This window comes from Chiloscyllium plagiosum, unplaced genomic scaffold, assembly GCF_037043375.1.
Source record: "Chiloscyllium plagiosum isolate Xiang-an unplaced genomic scaffold, Cpla_swu_hap1 HiC_scaffold_47, whole genome shotgun sequence".
Taxonomy (NCBI): Eukaryota; Metazoa; Chordata; class Chondrichthyes; order Orectolobiformes; family Hemiscylliidae; genus Chiloscyllium; species Chiloscyllium plagiosum.
In genome coordinates, this window is record NW_028270185.1 from 24,404,792 (window position 1) to 24,420,175 (window position 15,384).

General features: G+C 40.4%; 1 protein-coding gene across 6 annotated transcripts in view; it reads left to right on the plus strand.

The window, feature by feature from the left end:
* LOC122545856 (NACHT, LRR and PYD domains-containing protein 3-like) overlaps positions 1–15,384 on the plus strand; it is an 88,985-nt gene that overhangs the window by 8,997 nt on the left and 64,604 nt on the right. For 5 of the 6 annotated variants that reach the window (XM_087984095.1, XM_087984097.1, XM_087984098.1 and 2 more), the window contains exons 4-8: positions 916–1,087; positions 1,191–1,256; positions 2,759–4,496; positions 6,824–6,910; positions 13,602–13,769. In XM_087984095.1, coding sequence (XP_087840221.1) covers positions 916–1,087; positions 1,191–1,256; positions 2,759–4,496; positions 6,824–6,910; positions 13,602–13,769 — 2,231 coding nt within the window. The remainder of the gene's footprint in view (positions 1–915; positions 1,088–1,190; positions 1,257–2,758; positions 4,497–6,823; positions 6,911–13,601; positions 13,770–15,384) is intronic. The other variant, XM_087984100.1, reaches the window with a different exon arrangement.

Here is a 15,384-nt window from a genome sequence, read left to right on the forward strand (position 1 = left end):
ATGAGAGCACAAGAATATACAGATTCGGATAGACATCATCTTAGCAATTTTAAAATCTGGTACCACTAGAAATCACTGTTCCTCTGAGTCTGTGCACTTCCTTTTATCTCCATATGCTCACCTGATGAGTGGTGGCTGAGTTTGAATCAGGCTCAGGTAAATCTGAGATGGTCACGCTATTGAATGAGAAAGGAAGGTGGTAACGTTGTCCATTATTGCAGAAAGTGATCATTTGACGATTCTGTGCCTTGATCATTACTTCCTACTGGTCAACCCAATCCTGGCTGTCATTCACGGCTTGCTGCACATCATTGAACACAGTTGGTCACAAGACACAGAGCTGAGAAACTGTTACAGTGATGGTCTGGAGCTGAAATAATGGTCCTCCTAAATAACGATCATGTGCCTTTACGCAAGGTATGAGGCCAACAAGTGAAGTGTTTTCTAGAAAAGAAGGTCATTGACCTGAGCCATAATTTTGAATGAGGTAATTTGCCCGAAACGTCGATTTCGAAGCTCCTCGGATGCTGCCTGAATTGCTGTGCTCTTCCAGCACCACTGATCCAGAACCATAATTTTGAATGATGAACAGATTAGGCTCAAGGGGCTGAATGGGCCATTTCTGTTCTTCACTGATTCGCTTCTGACCAGAATGGATCAGTAGCTGGCACAGTATTTGCATGCTGTCCTGAAAACATAATTGATTAATAGACTGTGCTTGAGGGTGAAATGTCCTATTCCGGATTCCATCTTTCCGGAGGACGTTTACAGAATACTCATCCATATTCATGGTGGACCGGGATATGGTGCAGTGACTGCTTTCCAGCCTCAAAACAACTCCTTTACCGAGGAGATCCTTTCCTTCTCATTCTCTTTCACTCCACAACTCAATCTATTAATGAGTATTCTTTACAGGAAATCACTGAGCTCGCAAAGAAGAGAAACCGGGCAGATAGTTCCAAACTTCTCCTAAAGCTGGTGATGGAAAAAGGCTCTCAGGCCCAAAGGGTGATGTGGGAATCCTTTGTAAAAATGCGCCATGGATTACCAAAGTTGGATAAAATACTGAAAGAGGTGCAGAAAAATGGTATAGTAAACTTTTGCGTTGTTTAATTTCAGACGGGAGCATTTCATATTTTACTGTGGTATTGCACAGACGTGAACTAATGATATCTAAATAATCTGAACAGGTTCTGATCCAATTCATTACATGGATAAGGTCGGAAGTTTATCTGAAATGCCCAATCACCTGAAAGGTATTTGACAATATGAAAATCTTAAACCATTTTATTTCAGTTCAGAATGTAATACAGAATGTTTGACCTTTGCCATTTATTTGGAGTTTCATAATCTGATCATCTAAAGTTCAAAAGCTGGGAAACACAATTCTAGTTTGTTGGATCATCCTTCAAATCTCAATTGATTTACATAGATTCAAGTTAGGATTCATACAGTTTCTCCTATATGCTGTGAATGTGTGGGACTTACATTATTTCATCTAATGAACCTGCTAATAAATGTTATGTATGACCTTTAGACAGAGGATCCCGATACCATGCACACAACTGGTAGGATTTATAAATAACAACTTGTTTTAATTCACTTACGGGATATGGGTATCTGTAGCCAGGAAAGCCTCTATTCCCCATCCCTGTTTGTCCAGAGGGTAGTTAAGAGACAACCACTTTTCTATCTGTCTGCAGTTACATGCAGACCAGACAAGTTTAAAAATGACCAATTTCCTTCCCCTAAGAATATTAGTGAACTAGATTACTTTTCTTTTCAACAATTGATAGTGGGTTCATGGTGGTCATTAGTTTCTTAATTCCAGGTTATTTATTGAATTCAAATTCCACCATCTGCCGTAATGGGATTTGAACCCAGTGCCCCAGAATATTAGAGTAGTGCTGGAAAATCATAGCAGGTCAGGCAGCTCCTCGGATCTTGACTCTAATCTCCAGCATGTGCAATACCCACTTTCATCCCAGAATATTAGCTGAGTTTATGCATTTATAGTCTAGCGATAATACCATTAGGTTTATATCATGGAAGTTGGCCATTTGGCTCAAATGTTCTTCGTATACCCTCTCTCACATGTATTCCTGTAACCCTTCTGCTTTTTTAGCTAGCGTTCTTCTATGTATTCATCTGACCAATACCTTTCATGGTAACGTCCACATTTTAAATCTCTCTGGGGTAAAGATGTTTCACCTGTATGATGACCTGGGTTGATTCGTGACCGCCTTCATTTCCAAATAAATTTCTCCACTTACCTCTATTCTCCATCAATTCCATCATTCAATATTATTTATGGTTTGAAATACCTGTATTATGTTAACCTTGCTCTTACCTCTTCTGTCATATTCAATCTTCCTTGATAAAAAATAACATATCACTTCTGTTAAAAAGTTTTGAACCATATCGCTTTCATGTTTGTAATGTGGACACTAAAGCATTACTGTAGTGTGGCGTAATTCTTTTTAAATCTAATAATGAGAAGAAAGCGATGACTTTTTAGTAACCTCTCTGTTCAGTAATTATCAAAACAAAAAGAATTGGAATTTTTTCTCAACCATCCTTCATTTTCAAGTGACGTTTTCATGAACTGAGGCTTAATTTTTACACAAGTCACGATTGAATCTGTGCACTAAATGCAACATTTCACTGTCTAGTGAAAACAAATTGAGACCTTTTTGTTTTTCTTTCAATGTGAATATAACTGACACTGAGAAGCACTTTCCATCTGTTCGAATTGAAGTTATTCAGCAGAAACACAAGGAGACACTCTGTGTCCAGACGAAGACACTGAAAGTGAGCACTATTCTAATAAAGGAGAAGGAAAAGATTTTCCAACTGATTGATCGATATGCTGAGCTAACAGTCATTTCTACTGTTCGAGAATGGACATTTGTTGAACACGAACTGCTAGCAAGAGGCCGAGACCATGAGGAGTGGAGAGAGAAACATCTCCGTCATGAACTGGAAAAGATCCGAACAGATCAATTGTTCTATAGCAGCTTTTCTCACAGAAAATCTAAATCTGGGAGTTCAGCAGTAATGAGCGGAGTCCCAGGGATTGGAAAAACAACAATGGTACAAAAGATTGTTTATGACTGGGCCACTGAGAAAATATACCCAGAATTTCAATTTGTTTTCAGTTTTAAATTCCGGGATTTGAACGCTATTAACTGTAGAATAAGTCTGAGGAAACTGATAATGGATCAGTATCCTTACTTTGGGAGTGTTCTTGGAGAGGTCTGGACAAACCCCGAGGGTTTGCTATTTATACTTGATGGTTTAGATGAATTCAAGGACAGTATTGATTTTTCTGAAAGTCAGAGAAATACAGAACCTCCGCTGATGTGCATGGATCCTGAATGCTGTTGTGAAGTATCTGACATTGTATATGGATTAATCCAGCACAAATTGCTCCCAGGATGTTCAGTGTTAGTGACCAGCCGCCCCACTGCATTGCATTTATTGGAAAAGGCTGAGATCAGTGTCTGGGCTGAAATCCTGGGATTTGTTGGTGATGAGCGGAAGGAATATTTCAGCAGGTTTTTTGAGGATCAGATGGTGGCAGCAGCTGTTTTAAAACACGTGGAGAAGAATGAGATCCTGTACACCATGTGCTACAACCCTTCGTACTGCTGGATCCTTGGTATGTCACTTGGTCCCTTTTTCACAACAAAAGATAAGAAACAGCAGCAAGTGCCCAAGACCATTACCCAACTCTATTCCTACTATATTTACAACATTCTGAAAAACCATGGCCGAGAGATTGAAGATCCGCGTGATGTGTTACTGAAGTTTGGTGAAATGGCCTTCACAGGAGTCTCTGAGAAGAAGATTGTGTTTCGGATTGGAGACTTGATCCAGTACAATCTGAAACCCTCCCAGTTCCTGTCTGGATTCATGATGGAACTTTTGGAGAGAGATGATTCTGTCCGCAATGTGTTTTACACATTCTCCCATCTCACCATCCAAGAGTTTGTAGCTGCACTCGCACAATTCCTGATCACAAATCCCAAGAGCATCCAAAACCTCCTCCGTGAAGTATACAGCAACAATGATGGGAGATTTGAAATATTTCTCCGTTTTGTTGCTGGTCTCTCCTCCCCACAGTCAGCTCGTCCCCTGGAGAATATTCTGGGTCCATTGCATCATCAAACAACCTGCGAAGTGATTGAGTGGATGAAGAAAACTCTTGTCAGATTGACTGGAAGTGGAATGGCTCACGTTGGGAAAAGAAGCCTTTTGATGATGTTGCATTGTCTATTTGAGTCTCAGAACAACGCACTGGCACAGGCCATAATGGGATCTGTGAAAATACTTAACTTTGATGAATTACGACTCACCCCTATTGACTGTGCAGTCCTCTCGCATGTTATTGGGTTCTGTGATTCAATAAAAGCGCTCACACTACGGAAATGCTATATTCAGTGCGAAGGACTCCAGCGGCTAGTACCCCTTCTGCACAAATGCCACATCTTGAGGTAACTGTTTGTTTAGTACTTTCATTGTTGATAAACCACTTATTATGTTACAAAGTAAACAAAGAAAGCACATTTTTCAGTCCAAACAAAAGAGGCAGAGTCAGAAAAAACTTGAAGATGAGAGTAAAAGGCTGAGGTGAAAAATAAAAATGAAAAGGACAAATGTAGTATTTATTTAGTTACAAAATTGAATTAGATATTCTCAGGATTTTAAACACCAATGCTATGAAAAGTAAGTTCTAAAATCAATGCTAATAAATTAGAACATCAGTTTTAAGCTGCTCAGATCACAAGGGAAGACACTCAAAGTGTCATCAGAAATAATACTCTGGTTCTTTACAAGCAGGGGAAAGTATTTTAAATTGTGATAATTATATAAGATGGCTTTTTGAAGTTAATTATTCATGGTGATTACAGTTCAGTAAAATAAGAAACTTGCTGTTTTAATGATTCCAAATTATTCATTGTCTAAGATAGGACATTGATAGGATCTTACAGATTAGGAAGGCTCTGATAAAATTCTCAATGTTAAACAACAGGATTGTGTAACAACCCACTCCCATACGTGAGCATCTGCTGGGACTTGGAGACTCCTAGAAATTCCCTTGAAATATAACAATAGCGGCACCTGCAGTAAATATGCAGCCTGCTGAATGGGGAATAAATTAGGAAATCACTCCATCTCTATGAACCAAGAGAATAGCAATATTTCAACAATGCAGTAACAGGAAATAAAATTTCTTGCTTGCATAAGTGGAATGGATTTTTAGCAGCATTTAATATGGTTTCATGATATTACTCATGACAAAGCAGTTCGAAGTTCAAAATGATGTGCAGTTATATCGTACCAGCCGTATTTAATTCGTGGAAAATTGTGAGATTGTCATAAATTCCAAGACTTCCAAGGAACATCCAAAATGAGAGGAATTTTCCAAAACTTGGCAGGGCCAGTCACTGAGCTTCTGGAGATTAATTATTATTGAGGAATGATACTAACGTGAACAAAAAGAGAGAGTTGAATTATTTTTGCTGTTCTCTTCTGTCTTTAATAAAGGGGGTTTTAGTATATTTTCTTATGCATTTTTCTTTTGTAATTAGCTGGGCTATTTCCCCCAAACTCCATGTTTGTGAATTTTAATTCTTAAACGACTCTCAAAAGTGCTCAAGAATTAAGATAAAAAACTGACTTTATACAAGCTGGCAACTGGTGGTAGAGCACAACAAATGCATTTGTAAGCACACACACACTTGTATACAGGCATAAGAAAACAGGAAGAGAAATGGAGGCAAAACAGTTAAAAATATGAGTTACTTGAGGAAATAAGGTATTGGCATTAATTCATGTGAATTCGAGCCCAATAATTTGATGTCCAATAAATGTCTGCAGTTAGCTAGTAGCAATTCTGCTGGTGGATTACAGTTGAAGGTGCAGCAATAAAATTATTTTATGTTGGGTACTAGTTTACTTTTCAGGTGATATAAAGGCTTCTCACTAGAAATAAAACTTTTGAAAAATTATGAGCAGTTGACGTATAACGTTACTAATTGAAACTCTAACATTGTTATAAAACTCCCCCTTTACACAAAAACACAGACAGAATAATTAAACAAAGGAGTTATGGATGGAGGGAAAAGCCATGTAGTACAATCATTCCTGTCTATTGAGGTCACTGAGATGATCTTTTGCCAAGACTTGCTATTCTTCAGTCATTCTTCTCTAGGTTCACTTTCTATGAAGGAGGCACTAAATGATTGATGCACAAATTGTAAGGTCTCTGAGTTATTGTTTAAAATTGATACCTTGCAGCACATGTTGATGAAAAATAAACTGCTACTTCTCAGGCGTTAAGTATTTTCTACTACAGAGACACATTACATCCTCTTCAAGAGTTTTGAAAACTTCTGCAGGGTTGCTTACGTCCACAAACTGTTCAGCTCTCCAGGAGCCATTTGCACATTTGCGGGCCCACAGCTGGCCGTTGTCATCCACAGCTGGTCACAACTCCACAAACCAATCAGCAACTTGTTGCAGGCTGAACTGCATTTTGTACACTTTCTGTGGTGCCAGCCAGTCTTCCTCACTGATTGAACAAAGCAGCAGTGTGAATGCCACTTTCAGTGAGTAGTAGTGACTTACTTTTGGTGCTACAATCTCTTCCACAACTTTTTCTTGTAATTGTTTTCTATGTCAGTCCATAATCAAAAATACAGAAAAAGCAAAAGATAATACTTGTATGCTTAACAGAAAACGAACACTCACTCCTGTTTTTCAGCTTCTTGATGAAAATTCATTTCTATTAACGCATTTTCACTATCTCTATATTTAGACTGGGTGATAATAATCTGGGAGATTCTGGAGTGAGATTATTGTATGAGGCTCTGAAGAATCGGGACTGTAAAATAGAGAGACTGGAGTAAGTACCAGAGTGAGAGATTTGTCACACTAACTGGATGGCTGACATTGTTTATTATCATCATCACCATCATCAGGAACAGTATTACCTATAATGTTACATACCATATGTATTTGTAATAGTATTAAAATGGGCATGAGCCAGGATGCAAAAAAGACAATATTGCATTTGTTGGTGGTAATGGGAACACTGATATTGAGATCTATTGCTGTAATATATCATTGCATCTGCATGTGCATGAAATTACAGTTGAAAGCAAAGGAAATGCTGAATTAAATTATTTTATGGCTTGTCTATAAAAGCTGACTTTTTAATTTTTGGTTAATGATCAACTGTGAAGAGAGTCAACAGGTTGAATCTTACTTCCTTCTGCCTCAGTATCAGTTTGAACATGTGTCATAACTGGTTGCTGTCTCTGAGACCTTGTGCGTTTTCTTGTGCTGTCATTCCAGTCTTGCCTCATTAATTATTTAGTCTGCCCTAAATGCTCATCTTGCCTGTTGCCAGTCTGATTTCACCCGCTGCCACTGCCCACATATCATAGAATGGACTAGCATCCCTGGTGCATCTTTAAAATGTAATTGCGCAGCCAGACAAGCAGTGTCAGTTCAGATCTGCCCTTTGCAAATCCTGACGTTTGTCCCAGACAGAGCACCTAAGGGGAATTTGGCTCCCGCCTTTATAGATAGGTGATGGAAGATCTGCTGAATGGGGTTGTGCAAATGAGGGTTGCGTTTGTTGCTGGAAAAAGGTAAAAACAATGACTGCAGATGCTGGAAACCAGATTCTGGATTAAAGTGGTGCTGGAAAAGCACAACAGTTCAGGCAGTATCCGAGGAGCAGGAAAATCTATTCCTGATTAAGGGCTTTTGCCCAAAACGTCGATTTTCCTGCTCCTCGAATACTGCCTGCACTGCTGTGCTTTTCCAGCACCACTCTAATCCAGAATCTGTGTTGCTGGAAAAGCACAGCAGGTCAAGTAGTACCTGAGGAGCAGGAAAATTGACATTTCGGGCCAGAGCCCTTCATCAGGAGTGAGGCTGGGAGCCTCAGGACTAGAACGATAAATTAGAGGAGGGTGGGGCTGGGGAGAAGATAGCTGAGAGTGCAATAGCTGGATAGCGGTTGGGGTAAAGGTGATCGGCCAGAGAGGAGGGTGGAGTGGATAGATGGAAAGGAACATTGACTGGTGGGACAGGTCATGAGGGCAGTGCTGAGCTGGAAGGTTGGAACTGGGGTAGGGTAGGTGGACGGGAAATGAGGATTCAAGGCATCTTTTGTGTTCGTTCCTCATAGCGCTTAATTCCCCGATATTTCTCTGGGAGAATAAGTTCCTTGTATTTCAGTTTTAAATAAATTTCCTAGTCTGAGATTCCCCCAAGCACCGCAGATCAGGCAGCATCTGAGGACCCCGAAACATTGATTTTCCTGCTCCTCTGATGCTGCCTGACCTGATGTGCTTTTCCAGCACCACTCTGATCTAAGCTCTGGTTTTCAGCATCTGCAGTTCTCACTTCTGCGTACCAATATTCCACAAGTCTACCGAATGAACTCTTTTGAACTGCATCCAATTCTGATATCTATTTTCCTAAATATAGGATACAAAACTGTACACAGTACTCTGGCTGCAACCTCACCAACATCCTACATAGTTGTTGTAAAACTTCCCTAATTTAAACTCCCTCTCCCCAGCAATAAAGATCAAAGTTCTGTGGGTGTTCTTCATTACTTGTAACCTTTTAATCACTCCTTAATCCTCAAAACTTCATCGTGATCTCACTTCATCTGTAATCATATTCCCCATCGAGGGGATTAACTCTTCAACCATTACCTGAGCGATAGTTGTGAGTAAACAGTTTTGTGAGAAAGAGGCTTCATCCACATTGCAAATAGGTCAGTAATGCCCAAACAATAAATATTTACCTGGCTCAACGGGGGCCTCCTGAGAAATATATCTGGATAGCTCCCATGCTCCCATGTCTCTGTTGATCAGAGCTGGTACAACATGGGGTCCTTGATTGGTGTTCCCAGGTCATACTGCGCACAGAAAATGGATCAATAGTGTTTTGCTATATCTCTTCCTATTCCGTGCCACTACAAGAATCTGTCCTTCCTCCTCAACATGGCTTCCCTCCCATCCAGTATATTTCTGTGGTATGAGGATGTTAAGCTGAATGCAACATGGTGCTGCCACCTTTCCTCTCTTCATCAGACACATCTGTGCATTTTTGCAATTCCTTGTTGTTGCCATTGTTTTTAATCCTTCCCTCTCTTCCACATTCCCGCGTAAATAAAGAATATCCTACTCTAAATTTACAGTTTCCGCTTCCTCAAACTCAATTGATGCTACTGACTCTTGTTGCTTACGGCCTGTTCGAACTGTTGCTTTGTGTCACATCTGCCTGTCAGTTGCAGAACTGGATGAAATCTGTTCCCTTCCGATATGCTTTAATCATTATTGCCATAGCCTCGAGTAGTCCTCTAGCAGTTTATTTCGAATTTTCTAATTGCTGTCTCATGCTCTAGATCTGTCTGTCTCTTATGTCCACCCGTTCCCTCAACTCCACACTATCATACAGTCATGTAGAAAACCAGAGGTATAGCTACTGTCTGCTAGCCTGTTGAGTATGACAGCATATCTAGAGTAATAATCTGTACCCAATATTCTAACTTGTTGTGAAGGTTTTTTATGTCCACAGTTTATTGGCCATGCCTAGTTGCCCTTGAGAAGGTGTTGTTGAGCTGCTGCCTTGAACTGCTGCAGTCCATCCTGTTGGTAGATCCACAATGCCCTTCATGAGGGAGTTCCAGGACTTTGACCCAGTGACACTGCAGGAATGGTGATACTTTTCCAAGTTAGGATAATGAATGTCTTGGAGAAGAATTTGGAGGTTGTGGTGTTCCAAAGTACCTGCTTCCCTATCCTTCTAGATGGAAATGGTCATGGATTCTGAAGGCTCTGTCTAAATATCTTTCGCAAATTTCTGCAGTATATGCTGTCAATAGTACCCACTGCTGTTATGATGCGTTAGTGAGTGAGGGAGTACATGTTTGTGGATGTGATCCCATTCAAACAGGCTGCTTGGAGGTTAAGTTTCATGTGTAGTTGCAGCTGCACCCATCCAGGCAATTGGGAAGCATGCCAGCTTGACTTATTTCTTGTAGATGATGGAAAGACTTTGGGAGTTAGGAGGTAAGTTACTTGCAGTCATACAACCTAGCCTGTAACCTGTTGTTGTAGCCACTATATTTAAATGTTGAACCTGTTAATTTTTTGGTCAATGGCAATCCCCAGGTTGTTGAATGAGGATGACACCATTGAATGTCAAGGAGGAGTGGTTATTTTGTCTTTTATTGGGGATAGACATTGCCTGGTATTTGTCTGATGTGAATGTTACTTGCCATTTGTTAGTCCAATCCTGGATATTGTCTGCTCTATTCATGAAACATTCACTTCTCCACTTCCTGATGCTGCCTGACTTCCTGTGTTCTTCCAGCCTCCTGCCTGTCTATCTTGCTGCATTTTGGACAATGTCTGCTTCAGTATTTGACGAGTTACAAATGGTGCTGAACATTGTGCACTGAGTGGGTGTCACTGAGTAGGTCCGTACTCTCACTTGATGACACCTTCCATCACTATACTACTGATTGAGAGTAGATTGATGGGATGATAATTCACCGAGTTGGACTTGTCCTACCTTTAATATACAGGACATGCTTGGACAGTTTTCCACATGGAAGTGGGGATGGGTGGCTAATGCTGTGGCTGCACTGGAAGAGCTTGGTGATGGTGTTTCTGGAGTATAAGCCTTCAGTACTGTTGTCGTCATGTTGTCAGGGCCCATAGCCTTTGCTGTCTGTCATTGGCTGCCTGCATGTATCCATGTGACAAAGCTTCAACAGAACATACAGCAGCCTCATCTGCAGGAAGGACTTTCACTCTCAAAATCCAACAGATCTGTGGCTGCCACAAGACTCCCTCATGACGATGGAAGCCCCCACAAAACCTACACATTGTGGCAATCCTGGGTGCTTGAGTTATTCAGGCTATCTCTTTGCCATCAGGCTCAGTACTGGATGACAGGAGATGATAGTTTAACAGAACTGTCACTGAACTAGTAGTCCAAAGCATGACCATAATTTACAATGCTTAAGACCGGTGGATGACAGAATGCTGCTCACTTGTCTGGATCAGTGCTGGTCCAACAACACTTGCAGCTTGACATCATCCAGGGATGAAAGGAATCCACTCACTCCATCACCAATGCACTGTCCTAGCTGTATAAACTGTATGGAAGATGCACTGTTGTAACTCATGAACACTTCTTACAATTGGGACATCGATATCACAAAGTCTTTACACGCTACAAGAACAAATATAATTCGGAGATGCCGGTGTTGGACTGGGGTGTACAAAGTTAAAAATCACACAACACCAGGTTATAGTCCAACAGGTTTAATTGGAAGCACACTAGCTTTCGGAGCGACGCTCTGAATCACCTGATGAAGGAGCGTCGCTCCGAAAGCTAGTGTGCTTCCAATTAAACCTGTTGGACTATAACCTGGTGTTGTGTGATTTTTAACTTTGTACAAGAACAAAGACAGCAAACGTGTGAAGTCAGCACTGTCTGTAAGTTCCCTCCAAGACACCATCCTGACTTCGAACAACATCTCTATCTCTTTGCTGTCACTGTATCAGCATCCTAGCACCACCTACTGAACTGCTTTGGTGATGTATCTACACCAGATGGACAGCAGCAAGCCAAGAATAGATCACAAATTCGTGTACAAAGACAAGTGGATGGGCAACCAATACTGTCTTTGCCAGATACGCAAAAACAAATAAATAAAAGCAATTTGTACTGACTGAAGGACACTTGGGCCAATGTGCATCTATGTGGAACACGTGCAGAGGAGAGAGACACCCAGACATCCTATTTCCTGTTGTTGTGCTATGCTCTGTGTAACCTGAAGCTACAGTGGGAAAAGTTTTGAACAATGAGTTCTATTGCTTCTTAAACAGTCAGGAGCCGGAATCAATCTTAACCAGAGACTACACAATGAAGAGTCTCATGGACCACAATGTCAGATGTGTGCAAGGGAGACACAAGATTCAGTAATTTCAACTGAAGGTGACTCTCACATCAATGCAATATATTGTCCATCTTTGTTAGCAATGGTGCTGTTCTTTCAATGTCTTTACTATCTCTTGGACCTCTCGTGATATGAAGCACAGAAACTAGAAATGTTTTGGTATCATTTAGTGCTTTCCTTCTCATTTCACTGTTTACAAGAGCCAGTGAACTCTTAAAGACACAGAGATGTGGAAAATTGAAAGTTTTTTTTGTCATGTACTCTCTCAGAATTAATTGAAAATATCTACAGAGGAAGATGACATCCAATAACAATGTACAGTCAGATGAAATCTAAGGGCTTCAGGAGGAAGATTTTAAACAAATGCTTGCATGTACACTGATATTCTACCTCTGCAATATCAGCTGAGGTGGTGACAAAATGCGCATATCTTTCCTCCATAGATTTTGATAAATCTGCCTCTCCTCCAGCTGCCTATAGCCTGGAGGATACCTACAATCTGAGTGGCTTCCACACGGAACCTGCTGGCTCATTAGAAGTGCCTGTGTGACGCACCCCCACCCAGATGCTGTAGGCAGCTGCTGTTATACCCAGTCAGGGTAAACTGGACCCTCCCTACCCATGCTGAGGACTCTGAGCTGATGGAGGTGCAATGCTGCTGCTGAGGTATTGCTAATGACTGGACAGAGATGTTTTTTCTACCAATTTTACTTTTGTCATTGGTCGCATGCCAGACCTTCAGTTTCTCCTTGTAACCTTTTCCTGACGACATCAGTTCAGTGATTTTTTTTGTCATTGCAACTGGATGCCCTATGCTTTCTCACCTTCTCAACAGTCTCTATCTGAACCTGCCTTGATTGCCTTGATTTTCTCCTCCAGTTTTGATAGAACAGGGACTGCTGCAGCCTGAGGGAGTATGAATGAATCCAGGAGCCACCCGGATCTCGCTGTTGCCATTTGAGCTCTTTGTTAGTAACTCGTGATCCCCGGAGGCTCCTTCGAGAACTGTTGTTTTAAAGTACTGCTGACTGCCTTTAAAAATGGCCCCATGATTGCCTGAACCAGGACATTCTTTGCTCATACTGAATGGATGACTCTCCCCTGCCTGCCAGCTGTTAATTGTCCAACTCTGATAATATTGTATTCATGACTCTATTCCTACCCTACACACACGGCCACACTTCCTCATTCCAGACAAATTTCACAGCTTCCAGTTATATCATGACCCTTATCTTCAACACCAGCACTAATGCCACTCCTGCTCCACTGGTCTTAACTCATTATCCTTCCTAATAAGAACATAATGATGCAGAGGTTCTGCTTTGCACCCCTATCATTTTATTTAATTATTTCTGCACTGCATTTTGTTCTTTCATTCCCTCCCATTTCCCTCCCCTGTCTTTGTTATGAAACCCTTTCATTTGCAGCTTTTTCCAGTTCTAATGAAAGTACACAGCACTCAAACATTAATTTCACAGGATCAATATAACTTTTGATCTGAATTAAATTTTGAGGACTTCATACTGTACATTATTGTTGTCATCAAGAGCGCTGTATATTTACCCACATTTCTTATTTTACTGTCAATAATCCCTAGATTGGCTCTTAACAAACTCACAGATTCCTGTGCCAAGGAACTAGCCTCTACTGTCAGTACAAACCAGTCATTGATGCATTTAAATCTGGGGGGAAACTCCTTCACAGACCGATCTGTCTCATCTCTCCTCCATCTCATTCGGACCTGTAAGAGTCTACAGGAGATCGAGTGAGTATTTACAATAATTTTTAATAGAAAAAATAAAGTATGAATGGGATTCATTACATTTTAAATAAGTATTATTGAAATATTAACTCCAGTTAGATGAAAAGAAAAATATGTATTTATTTGCAAGACTTGAATATAGATATTCCTAGTATTTTAAACACCAATGCGGTGAAAAATTATCTTAATAATACTAGCAATTATAACATCAGTTGTGGGTGGCACGGTGGCATAGTGGTTAGCATTGCTGCCTCACAGTGCCAGAGACCCGGGTCAATTCCTACCTCAGGCAACTGTCTGTATGGAGTTTAAACATTCTCCTCGTTTGCTCCGGTTTCCTCGAACAGTCCAAAAATGTGCTGGTTAGGTGAATTGGCCATGCTAAATTGCCCATAGTGTTAGATGTAGGGGAATGGGTCTGAGTGGGTTGCTCTTCGGAGGGTCGGTGTGGACGTGTTGGGCCGAAGGGCCTGTTTCCACACTGTAAGTAATCTAATCAACTTTAAACTGCGCAGATCACAAGGAAAGACGATTGAAGTATCATGAGAAATAAAACACTGGTTCCTTACAACGAAAGGGAAGCATTTTAAATTAGACAATTACATAAGTTGATTTTTTTTTCTTATTATTTATATGGATCACAATTTAGTTAAAATCAACTTACTGCTGTAAAAACTCCAAATCGCTAATTGTCCAGCACATTGATAGGATCTTGCTAATACTCTGATAAAATTCTCACTGTTGAGCAACAGGATTTTCTAACAATCCACTCCCATATGTAAGCATTTGTTGGGAGTTGGGGGACTCCTAGAAATTCTCTTGAAATATATCAAAAACTGCACCAGCAGTAAATGGTGTTGAATGCACCTGTTGAATGGTGAATGAAATGGGAAACTCCCCTTCCCTGCAAACCAAGAGAACAACAATATTTCAACAATGTAATGACAGAAAATAACATTTCTTGCTGTTATAAAATTCAGAGGAATGAATTTTATAACAGCAATTAATATGATTTCATTATGATACTCACCCTGAAATAATATGAAGATTGAAATGACATGCAATTATAAAGTACAATGAATTGCCACTTTATCATTTAATTCATGGAAAATGGTGCCAGTCTCATATATTTCCAGATATAGGAACATTCCAAAACTTGGCAGGGTCAGTCGTGAGCTTCTGGAGATTAAATCTGATCATTGAAAATTGTTAGTAATATGAACAGAAAGAGAGAGTTAAATTAATTTTGCTGTTCTATTCTGTCTGTAACAAAGACAGTTTTAGTTTATTTTCCTTTTTTATATAAGCCTGTCTTCCCCAAAATCTATGTTCATGATGCTCACTTTTTAAACGACACTGAAAAACTCTCAGATTAATACAAATAGCTCTGATGAAGAGTCATCTAGACTCAAACCGTTACCGTGCTTTTTCTCCATGGATGCTGCCTGACCCACTGTGATCGCCAACATGTTTGTTTTCAGTGCAGATTCCAACATCCGCAGTAGCTTGCTCCAGCACAGAAAGCTGGAGGTGACTGTATACAAGTAGGTGACTGGGGAATAGAAGGAGTCAGTGAGGTCTGCAGATGCTGGGGATCAGAGTTGAGAGGGAATTGCTG